The sequence below is a fragment of the Topomyia yanbarensis genome, chromosome 3 (assembly GCF_030247195.1).
Source record: "Topomyia yanbarensis strain Yona2022 chromosome 3, ASM3024719v1, whole genome shotgun sequence".
NCBI lineage: Eukaryota > Metazoa > Arthropoda > Insecta > Diptera > Culicidae > Topomyia > Topomyia yanbarensis.
The window spans coordinates 186,072,745-186,085,716 of NC_080672.1; the positions used below are offsets into that span (position 1 = coordinate 186,072,745).

The 12,972-nt window shown below is 36.7% G+C and overlaps 1 protein-coding gene across 21 annotated transcripts in view; it reads left to right on the plus strand.

Moving 5' to 3' along the window:
* LOC131691078 (metabotropic glutamate receptor 8) overlaps positions 1-12,972 on the plus strand; it is a 1,433,400-nt gene that overhangs the window by 214,093 nt on the left and 1,206,335 nt on the right. For 20 of the 21 annotated variants that reach the window (XR_009305687.1, XR_009305689.1, XR_009305690.1 and 17 more), the window contains one exon: positions 9,369-10,175. Coding sequence is in view for 17 of the 21 variants with exons in the window: in XM_058977259.1 (XP_058833242.1) it covers positions 9,423-10,175 (753 nt within the window). In the remaining 4 variants the exon portion in view is untranslated. The remainder of the gene's footprint in view (positions 1-9,368; positions 10,176-12,972) is intronic. The other variant, XM_058977257.1, reaches the window with a different exon arrangement.

Consider the following 12,972-nt stretch of genomic DNA (forward strand, 5'->3'; position numbering starts at 1 on the left):
GTGTTGGCCTCCAGTCCCAGGGCCGCGGTGAAAGCTTCGCTGTCGAAGTGATTGGACTTCCACCCGCGTACCTGACAGCGATCTCCCGCCCTCGGATGCTGCACACCATAGTTGATCCTAAAGCGGATTGCTAAATGATCGCTATGGGTGTAGCCTTCGTCTACCCTCCATTCCATGCCTGGAGCCAGACTCGGGCTGGCAAATGTTACGTCAATCCACGCCTCCACCCTGTTTCTACGGAATGTACTAGCGGAGCCATTGTTAGCTAGCACAGTATCGAGTTTCGCAAGCGCCTCCATAGCGCTTGACCCCTGCTATTTGTACAGCGGCTGCCCCACTCCACTGCCCAAGCGTTAAAGTCTCCCGCTATGACTACCGGTTTCCGGCCCACTAGGTCCGACGAGAGCCTGTCGATCATCTGGTTGAACTGTTCTATTGGCCACCTTGGTGGAGCGTAGCAGCTGCAATAGAACACACCATTGATCTTGGCAATCGCAACACCCTCGGCGGAGGAGTGTATTACCTCTTGAACCGGAAACCGTCCCGTTGTACAGATTGCCACCATTCCAGACCCAATTGCCGTTGCCGGCAGGGATGCTGTACGGGTCTGATAAGAGGGCGACATCTGTCTTCGACTCTGAGACCGACTGCCACAGCAGCTGTTGGGCTGCTGCACAATGGTTAAGATTTAGCTGTGTGACGTTCACGGCTTCTTCTTATGCTAATTGGGCATACCGACCAGCCGATCTTCAGCTTACCTTTCTCGGTTACCTTTTTGGCATCCGCCTTCAGTAGCCTGAGGTAGGCGCCAGAGGGTCCATCTCTAAATCACACAGAGGCCCGCTCGATTGTGACGTCGCATTGCTCCTTAACGGCTGCGACGACATCTTCTGCGGTCGTGAACTCGTCCAGATGCTTACACTGGAGAGTCATTTCCGCCCCTAGCGACCTGACCTGTGCGCCTTCACCAAGGACCTCTTGGGCCAAGGCCTTGTACACCGCACTAGATTGTGCGTCTCGTGGTACTGCCATCTGGCAGGTTTCAAAAGTACAGCACATTGAAAAAAATGGTGTGGATCGAAAACGACCCATTATAGCGTTTGGGGTTAATATTTAGAGCTCTCGGATTGTTCCGAGTGTTTCAAAAAAAAAAAAACATCCAAAAAGCACAACATTCGTATAGTAGCATGTTGCTTTTCTACATGTTATCTCTGTGCTGTAAATCCTTCCTATGTTGGAATCGAGCATTCGATGAATGGGTTGTCAGGGTATGTATGTATGTGCACTAATGTCATGTAATTATCTCAGCAACCGCTGAACCGATCTTAACGAAATTAGTTTCAAATGAAAGACCTTCCCATTTGACACTATTATTTTTGTTTTTCGATATGTTGTTTACTTTCTGAGACATGAGTGATTTTGTCAAAACACAAAGGGTTTTAAGCGAATAACTTTCAAACAAATCAATCGCATCGTGCATACTTTATATAAATAGAAAGCCTATGGAAATACCTTTCGAACAAGCTATAGATTTTCAAAATCCGTTCTCGAGCGGCGGAGATATTAAACATTTTGTATTTTTATGCCTCGCTTATAAATTTCCACTAACTAAAAATGAAGCCGTTTCATACAGAGTATAACTTTACTGATGTTTTAGGGTCAAAACTAAACCGATTTTGAATATCCGGGTATGAAAACACATCTACGTTATTCAAGGAATTCAATTCCGTAAACACTTTGTGAATTTACTTAATAATTAATTAACTATTTCTCAAAAATTAATACGCAAGTTTGTTTCAAATACAAAACAATGTGTAAATTAACTTCAAAGTGAAAATTTGTCCGGAGTTGACGTATTTATTCGTTGGATTAAGTATTGCGTTCAGTCGTGAGATAGACGTTGGATGGTATATAAATGCACAGATCACCAAGTAATCCACATAGTACTGAGAAAATAGATTTCTAACATAATTAATATTCATATTATACTCGTAGCATTGCCGAGAGCAATTGTGTTTTTGAATAACAAAATTCTAGTGAAAGTTTATCTTCTTTTACAAGATATATATTATACTAATTATGACGTAAAAATTACCAGTTGTATTATTGATAATAAAGATGTAAGGAATCAAAATTTCACACTATATACAAAAATAATGTCACAGCTCTAATCATCATTTACCATTCCTCACCACGTCCCTCCCCTCCCCATCACCACCGACCATTTCCCCGTCGTGTTCGTGACGATTTAGATCAAGGGTAAGGAGGGTATTTTGGACCAGTACCATATTTTGGACCACTTGACGATGATTTGTACATTTTTCCATTTAAAGCTCATAACAAATTGAAATATTGCTTATGCAACACTGAAATTATTATGCTAGAAAGCAACTCCCGTTGTATTCTGAGTCAGATGGTTTAATAGGAACCATTGAATTGAAAATTTTTAATCGTGTTTTCACATTTCAGCTGAACTGGTTCAAAATCAGGAGGAGGTGGCATTGTTGTCACCAACATCGAAGAGTTATTATTTATAAAGTGTATACATTTCAATCATGCAAATATCATTATTATGCTTATAAAATAAATAAGAAATCCATTTTAGGTTGAAAAAAGCAATCGGATATATGAAAATTGTTATTTTGGGTATGTCCAAAATATGTTAGCTATTTCCAAAGGATAACATATTATCGCCATGCTCCCAATTAACTCTGACACCTCTTTGCATATCTACTCTGCATTAATAAAAAGTTCACTTTTTGTTCCCAGAAAAGCACTTCTTAGTCAATCATGTACAAATTCATCATACAAAGTAAGATATGTGAACATTTAGACGGTCCAAAATCTGTTTCGAGATCGGTCCAAAATATGTTTACAGCAATGGTACAAAGGAAAATCGATGGTCCAAAATATGCTTTGTTTACGGTCCAAAATAAAGTTGAGGGGTCCAAAATAAGAAAAATGTGCTTTCAAGATTTGTAATTTTTCCCAATTATTAAGGTTTATTTGACTATTTAGAACACTACATATCCAAAAAAATGATAATGCCGTACATATTAGCCTATGAAATGATCCAGATTACGTAGCCAAACCGTATTTTTTCAGATTTTTTTCTCATGACTTCCTAAGGCGGTCCAAAATACCCCTGTTACCCTATCCTGCCTGATATTTCCAAATCCAATTCTAAGGTGTGTCATAAGACCGGCGACTTAACTTTTTGTCTGCTACCGTAGGAGTCAAGATCTTTTGGCATTAGAATTGCGAATCACCTGAGTCTACGGCATGTCCGGGCAAGCGCAAGTAACTTGTTACTTCATGCTGTCGGAGCCGATTTTTTTTTCATTTTAATAATTTTAATAATAACTACTTAAAACATAATGAAAAAATAATAAAATGTGTAGACAGAAAACATACAAATTCTTCATTTTGTTTATTTTATTCATTCCATTCATTTTATTGATTTTATTAACCCTCTGTTTATCCTGTTATTTATGAACAACAACGTTTTCAAATAGTCATAACTTTGAGGTTAGACAAGATTTCTTCACAAAAAAGTAAAACTAATAATTGTGACTATCACCGTTTCCTTCTTCTTCTTCCAATTCTGTTTATTTTCCGTCGGCCTATTTCCGCTACGAGGCCAAACACCGACGCCAGAGAGGTGACACTCCCACTATCTGGATTGGATATCGACCCATCAACTCATGGACCGGGGACCAACGGCTTTACTTCCCTTCCGAAGGAAAGCGTGACCTCAGATTTTTCTCACCTCTGAAAAATCTCAACGACCTCGACTGGGATTGAACCCAGACCAACTGGGGTGGGTGGCGGTCACGCTTACCACCCAACCATCGGCGCCGTCTATCACCGTTTACAGTCGTGATTCGCTGGTTGGGACACAGCCTTGTCCAATTTGATTCACTAGTTGGACCGACTGACAAATGTCAAAAACTCTCCAAGGAGAGGTTGGTAGTGTAAATGCATCTGTTCACATCTTTAAATATTGTCAGATTGATTGTCAAAGTAAATTTGACATGAGATTTTGACGTTCAGATGCTTTTTAGTTGGACAATGGTCCAACTGGCAGAGGTCCAACTAAAAAGCGGTCCAGTTAAAAAATGTCCAACCAGCGAATCACGACTGTACTCTGATTGAAGCAGCGCTGCCAGAGACATTTTCAGTTATCGGTGAAAAATTATATTTTGATATATCTTCGTTTTCTTCAAATATTTTTAAAAACTGATACATCTTATCAATTTGGACTGCTTTCGGCTACCTTTTCTGCCCAATCGAACTATCGAAAACTTTGCAGGAAATGTGTATTAAGGATTGGTATGTAAAAATTCAGCAGCTTCTAACACTGCTAGAGAAGCAACTATCTTGATCAAAACAGGTTTTTCGTGTTTCTTTACTCTAACACTTTTAAGAAAAGCGGTTTTGGAACCCTATATGTGCTAGAAAAATATTAGGTATGAAAGAGTTAATATTATTCATATTATTTATCTTATTATTCCAATTTTATGGTTTTATTCCTATTATTTATTTTATTTATTTTAATCATTTTATTAAACGGTTAGTTTTTCGCAGTTCACATATTTTATTCAGTTTCTTCATTTTATCAATTCGGTTTAGCCAGTTCTCTTTGTTATTGTATGACAGTTTGATATCTTGAAACAATTTAATTTAGTCTCTTAATTTCATAACTTTTAATATTTTGTAATTTTCATTTGAGCTAATTTGATTTATTTATTTTATTGATTTGATTTATGTTAATCAATCTATCCATTTTATGGATATCTTTTTTCATTCTTTTGCTTCATATTTATTTTAAATTTGATTTGATTTTTCATTTATTCAGTTTATTCGAAGTGTTATTTGTGCAGGACTCGAAACTGTGCTTATCTCACATCTAGTTGCTTGTAAACTTAGCGTGGCAAACTAATGAATAATACAACAGTGATAGGTGTAAGAAATGTCTTATCTCACTGATAGGTGGATTAAATCTGTTTTTTCTCATAACTTTCCAATGAAATAAAAATTTCAATTGCAAAATACGGCATCTTCTAGTCAATTCGAATTGTTAGAGCTATGTATAATATGTAAATCCGAATGCTATGTCCTATCAGTAATATAAACAATTTTGAAAATCATGCCAAACTGAGGTTTTTGTAAAAACGTGTGGTAACTTGATCCCCTGCCTACTAGGGCTAAAGAAACAAAGCACACTACGCCCTAAAGACGTGAAAGTTCAGCTAATCACCTATCCTGACAAATTAATTAATAAAACTACCTTTTAGAATGCACGACAATCTTTAACCACAGTAGAAAGTAAAGACAAGTATTTGCGGTGAATCAGTGCTGTTTAACTGGCTTTTCCAAACTTCAATAACTTATACCATCATTTGTTCGCTGAAAAAAACATTTTAGACCAATTGGTAGTGCCAGATACGTTAAGAGAACGATGTTTTTCTATTTCTATGCATTTCGAAAGTGTTTGAGAGAACTAATGCTAGGGATCAAGAATTGTATGTATGTTGTATGAGGTGAACAAATTTTTTTTTGTATGCACTGTGAATTTTTTTTTTGAAAAACTTGTTTTTCAGGCAAGGTACTTAGAAAGTAATCGTACCTGAAAATATTCATAAATAATTGGTTCGACGATCTCATACAACCGTTCAAAATAATTGTGGAAAGATCATCGAAATGGATTTAAACACATATTTTCTAAAATATTATAAAACTTTTCCAAACCAAATTTAATTCAACAGATTTGTTTTTTAAACACCATAAACGGCCAAATACTCCATTTTCTTTTTATATTGTAATAACTTTAAGCGAATAGATTAGGAAATATGGTCAGGGAATCAAATATCCCCAAGGATCAAGTGTCTTCACTCTCCCCTATTCATCTCATCAGTCAGGATGTCACACTATTGTAACTCGGCTTACAGTTATTAGATTGCGCTTAAATAGGTATCAGCATGCTTGTTTCGTTCTTAAGAAGTAGTAATATAAAAGATCTGGTTTGGAAAATCTAAAATACTCGCGTTTGAGCGAAGTGCAAAGTCGAGTGCAACGCACCCCTATTCATCCTACCATTTGACCTAATGCGTTGAATAGAGAGAGAGAGCAAACCCTGCTCTAAACAAGGTATTCAAATGGGTGGGATGAATACAGGAGCTAAGATTAATTAGGGCACAGTAACCCTAGTCGTACACACCTAGAAAAAATTGTGTAAATTCACTTCTTCTGATCCTGACATATACAACCACAAAAATGACATAATTTTACGTTTGATTTTGATTTTACATGACGTTGAATTTCGTAGATCACGTAATTTTACTTTACATATAGCGTTTGTATTGAATGGTAGTAAGCAGAGCTTTCACCATTCATTCAAATTCAATCCGAACGAACCACAATACAGTTCAGTAAAAGGCTTGCCTTCACCCCAACCGAACGAATTGCCGCTATGGATACCGAAGCAACAACACGAGGAAACAGAAACAGGAACGAATATATCCACACACGCTTGCATAAGCACGTATCATTATAGTGATGAACAGTTGTGAGTATCATTGAGAGAGAGGATATCAGTATTCTCTTCTCTCTTGAATAGTGGTTCCTCTTTGCTTGGTTGATTATTTAGTGAAATTGATTCAAGAACATACAAGCTGTTGAACCATTCAGATTCATTGTGTAATGCTGAATCTGAATATAAAATTCTTCTGGCCATATTAGCGGTTTTCAGCGTCTTTCGCTACGTCAGTTAAGAACATATGGCTTGTGAAGCGGACATTAGGCAACAGGTACCGCTTATTTGATTCTGCTGAGGTTTGAGGGGAAAAAATTGAAGAACTAGTTCAGTTCACGATGCATTATAAATTTAGGGAACTCGTGGATATTCAAACATCGATATGCATTTATCAGTTTTTTGGATGTTGGTTCCTCAGACGATTCAGCCCAACACATATAGGTTCTTTTTTTTCTAACATTGTATCTCTAGCTTACGAATATTTGAAATTTTATAATCGTGAACCAAAACGAAGTGGCTATAAGCTTGGTTATAAGTTATTCGCATTTAACAAGGACAATATATGTTTCAAACTATGATGTACTACATTCTTTTCCTAAATGTTGTACAGACAGGTTAAATATTAACAAATATAATATTAACCACAAATTCGATGAGCAAGATTTATGACTCCTGATTAAATTGGATACCTACTAACGGAGTGTCTAAAATGTACGGCATATTGTGGAATATTTAATAATCAAAAAATTACTTCGAGCTGCGTCTAAAGTTGAGCAGGAATAGCAAAATTACACATGCCTTTTAATCTTTGGGAAGAAATTAGTATCCCGCTTTAATGCTTTAGTGATCTGAACAGATTAGTTCGCTGCAATTATTCCGAGCTTGGCGAATAAAGTTTTATTCGGAATATCCTCCAAATGAATCTTGACAGTTGACTTTAATGCCTTTATTCTAAGTTACCCGAGATTTTTATTGCAACCAGGCAACCAAAAATGTTTTCAAATTTTGTTTAAATGAAAAAAAATCTCGCTATATTTTTTTCCTATTCCGTCAACATTATTATCCTATCATTCAAAATTTGTCAACTGGTTAATAAAAACAATTTAACAAGCTGCATTCGTTGACATTTAAATAAAACATGATTTACGCAATTCATAGTCATGTGAAATTAAAATTAAATCTAAAACATTTTTGATGCTCGTATATGTCAGGAGCAGAACACGTAAATTTTTACAATTTTTTTCTAGTTCTGTGTAATACTGGCTTATGAATATTTAAAAATATATTGTATTCCATAAGACAAATTGTTTTTGGTTTAATAATTGAATGTCTTCCAAAACTCGTTGAAATGTAATATGCAAAAGTATTCTGCGTATTAACGATTTTTTCAGAATTGATAATTTACTTTTTCAAAAGTTACAAAAGTTTTTCTGTGATCGTTTTTTCTGGTCAAGTCTACCCACCGCGGGAGCCTTGAGCAAGGCTTGGGGAGCAAGAGAATTTTAAAATATCAGAACAAAAAACAATGGCATATAACATGCTGTTATCTTTTCTTCCCATATTGTTGAGGTTCTTAGTACTAGTTAAAAATATAAAACGATTGTATTTCATGAGCTTTGATTTTTTTTTTAATGCATTGCTTTTTTGGATTAACTGTACTGATTACATTGCAGGTTCACGTGTCACAAAATCAGCCATAAAAATCATTAGTGTATCTATCTGTGGTGTCCTTGAAGGATTGATTGAAAAAAAATTCTCTTCTTTTTGGAAACGGGAACGATTTTTCCAAAAAAAAACACAATTTTTACCTGAAAAAAATTATTAACAAATCCATAACATTAATATGAAAATTTTGACGAAAAAATGGAATCGTTCATGGACACGGCAGTTAAATTACGAACAAGCAAAAATAAAGTTTTGAAATCCGTTGCAAACTCTTTCGGCACTCGTAGTCATCGCAAATATCGTGATAATCGCGTTTAAAGTTTCAAATATAAGCGTAAGGGAGCAAGATGAAACGAAATAAAGAAGATGAAAAATTAGCTGATGGGATCGAAACAAATATAAAAAAATTAAGTACCAAATGGAACACGTTATTAATAATTGTTGAATTTCGTGCTTGGTAAAGTCTCCACATGTTCCCTTAACCCTATTTGTATTTTCAGAATTCGTCATATTCAATAGGTTGATGACAAAACTAAAAAAATATTGCATATGAAAAGCGCACAGAATATCTCGAATAAAAATAATAAAAGACAACAAACACATTCTCGTTATGAGTGCTGCTCTCCGTGGCAGCTGGGCGGCATCATTTTTCGTACCTACATTCGCACCCAGCAAGCAAAGAGAATCTGGGTGCCTATGTACAGCTTGCTATGGAGAACGAATGATGCATAGCAGTTGATATCTCTTCGAATGGGAGAGAGAATGAGCAACGGGTACTATTACGCTATGCTCATATACCTACACTATAGAACAGCAATGATTCACCAGCCTCGGTGGTGGTGAACCAAAGCCGTCAACTCCGCAGCTCAGTGGTGAATGGTTCAATAGGGTGTATGTTCGTGAAGCGAAGAACGAATGAAGAGTGTTCGTTCTTTTTCAGCTGATTCGTTTTCCAAGCTCTGGTAGTAAGTGTAATTTTAGGTCAATGCGCATGTAAAGTATATGTTTCATGTAAAATTGAACGGAACACGGTTATGTTTCCTCATTCCGTGAATTACGGTTTGTTAAATTGTGTCATGGTTGCAATTACGTCAACGATAAAATTCATATTTGTTTGATGTGTATGCAAAGGCAACAAGTTATACAATATTGTTTCATTTCATTTCAGAATCTCTTTTCATACAACAATGCTGAAAAGTCCAGTCAAATTTAAGGAATAGAAATGAAGCCATTGGTGTCGGTCATCAATATTTCGTTAATTTTTAGTATTCTCAACGGAGGAGCGTACACAGAAAGACGAGACATGGATCACCATGAAACGAATACAAATCACCAACGTTATCAACAACATTACTATAGTGTAGACGAATGCGGAAATGAGATCAAATTTGTTGCAAAGAATGGTAACAAAAGCCATATTCATTTCAAAAATTATGCTTGTCATAATAAATTCACGCCAAAACATAAACGACACGGGCTTCAACAATTTCGCAGAAAATTGTACCTTGTACGTCCTAGTACTATCGCAGAAGAACGTAATATCACAAAATCATCTTATGCCGTTCATTGGCCGGTAAAGCGCGAAGCAGTCGTAGAAGGTGACATCATCCTAGGAGGACTAATGATGGTGCATTCCAGGGAGGATTCTGTTACATGCGGACCTATTATGCCTCAAGGTGGCATACAAGCGTTGGAAACAATGTTGTATACACTAGATAAAATCAACATGGATAACTTGATTCCTAACGTAACCATCGGTGCACATATTTTGGATGATTGTGATAAGGATACGTATGGCCTTGAGATGGCGGTTGATTTTATAAAAGGATCAATTAGCAATATAGACGATGCAACGGATTATAACAACTGCAGTAGAGGACATAAAAAGAAAGTAATCTCTGGAGTTGTTGGAGCAGCGTCATCAGTAACTTCCATTCAAGTGGCCAACTTGTTACGTCTTTTTAGAATTCCACAGGTAATACTTAAATAACTCACAGCTAAGGAGTAGTTATAAATATGGAATCCACATGAACCTATTTTTGAGCTAATTTTTCCAGTATATCCCATGAACCATAAAACAGTTAAAAACGCTTACACGAACGCAGCTTGTTTCAAAACCGTTGCAAACTGATCAGGATTGTTCTACATTATCGTTTCCAACAGGGCCGACGAAACACTTTTTTCCGAAAGGGTAGTAAGGTTCGGAATGATTTCGACTCATAGTGACGAAAGTTCACACAAGGTATATTTAAATGAAAGTGAAAATTTTCTGACAATACCTGGTGCCTATTTGGAAATACCCTTTGTTAACGGGCTATGTGACCGACGGCTCAACGAAAATGTGCTTGTTGATTACTGATACTACAAATGTTTCACTGCCAAGTACAAAGTACTTTATTCTTTTAAATTTCTTTGCATTAATTTTCTGTTTCCTGCGATACCACGTTCTTTGCGCGGATACTGAAGCCCGCCTGATAATGTTGACTAATGTTGACTCCGACAATAGACAGCTCCTCTGGCTCTATGGAGGTCGATTTGAATATTTCTCTGAAATAATTCCAATAAATCTCTTTTTCGATATAAATTATATTCATCTAATACAACAGGCCCCTGGAAGGTCTGCTTCCGGACGGAACATTTAACATCATCGATATATCGCGTAAACTATAGTATCCGGCAGGGGCCTTAATTGCGAAATATAAGGTTGGCTCCTTCCAGAACCCTTTGCTTCAGTCAGTGAAAATTCTAGTTTGCAAGCCACTGCGTTCGGCAAAAATCGAGAAGTATAAGAACTTATTTTCAATCAGTCTCATGGCGAGCCTTTTGCCGGATCTACTGTTCTTTTGTTCTTTTGAACGGAGTTCGTTTACCTGTTCGCCTTTTTGTGCCGCAAAGCATGCCGCCATTACGAACAATTGGGCCATACAGTTACCCAATGTATAAACGTAGAAACCACAACTAATTTCTACGCTCCTTGTCCACTTATTTCTTTATTTATTTATTTATTTATTTATCCCACGATACGCTATAGGGTTGTCTTCACGTTGATATCCGATCTATCTTATTGCATGATAATCGTGACAATTTCAATATGATTATGACTACTCCATTATCATGGCCAAGCGCGTTGATTTTATCATTGTACTCGACCTCAATTAGTGTGCCTATTGATGAACAGCTACGCGTCCACTATATTCCAAACAACCGAATCAAAACAAGAAATTCCTCCGGTGGAAGCATACAAGGTTTTAACTGGCTTGATTATCGACACTGTGATTAAAGGTCAGAAGAAGCGAAATCCGGCGCAAACAGCAGTGGACGGTTTCCCACTTCGTGGTGGGTGAAAAGCTCAATGAATGCTGCAAACGCGGTTATAGGCACCGGTTTGTCGACGGATTAATGTAGAAATGTTTCATTTGGTGGCTAGGTCTTACGTTGTGTATTTTATTCCACCGTTGATCTGAACGCATGGAGCCAATAATCCTTTTTCGGCGCCAACACCACTCCATATAGATCTACACTCAAACAATCGATGTTTCGCGATGAAATGAAAATACTTAATGATACGTAACGTAATGATTGCTCTTTGAATACGCAAATTTGTCTGAGAGCAAAGATGCTCGCGCTAAGCATTGTACACGCAGAAGAATCAGGCCTTTTTGAAACAACAAAACGTTTAGTTGAATTTCAAACTTGACGAATAACTGTTTCAAATTAAAATGGGCGTTTCTCGAAAGCAAACATTTGGTTTAGTTCAACAAATACTTCTGTTTGCATAAAATTTGTTAGATCTAACTGTTCCCTTTGTTAAAAACCATCAGAATCTTTGTTTGATTTCAACTAAATTTAAGTTGTTCACTCCTTTGGTTAATACTAAAGATTTTTTTTTGCTTCTTCGAACCTGTTTGTTAGGTTAATCTTATCATGATTGTTTTATTTCAAACGAAATATTTGTTGAAACTATTGAAATGCCAACAAATGAATTTGTAGGTAATTTCAACAAACAACAATTGTTAATTAAAACCAAAATTTGATTATTCCTACCATTTTTTTTTCTGCGTGTAGTGCTCATACCCGGTCAAACCATTCGGAATTTGTTTCGGAATCCTGAATGGAGTCATTATGGTTCCAAATCAAATGCAACAACCGATTCTGAGTCGGAATCGGTTGTTGCATTTGATTTGGAATCCATAATGACTCCATTTAGAAATCCGAACCGGTTTCGGAATGAGTTTAACTGGGTATCACTGTAGTGTTCCAAGACGGATACAGGTGTGCACATTTTTTTCTATGTGTGAGTGCGGTTCTCATTTTTCTTCGATGAAGCCGAAAAAACAAAAGCGTCAAAGGCGTTCCCACCTTGTTTCTCTTCATCTTGGTAGCGTTCGTTAGATAATGACAGCTATGCATTGCTTCTATGATAATTATTATGAGTTTAGGACAGTAGTGGTGAGGGTGATCATAAAAGATGCTTTAGAGTTCAATGCATATCACTTCACGCACACTAATTGGGGGTTTGTTTTCCTCCAGCTGTCATATATAAAACTGTCAACCAATTTTAACATTTGAAACATTCATTCGGAAGACGTACAATACCGGTTGGTCAGGTTGCATCATGAAAATAATTCGTTCGAAAAGCTATTTTCGATTTGTTTTCCTCCACCTATGACAGATCGAGGAAAACAAATCGTTGAACACACTAATACAGTTACAGGTTGTCAAGTACTCTATGCTACAAACATTCTCCCTCACAAATCTGATGGTTTTATATT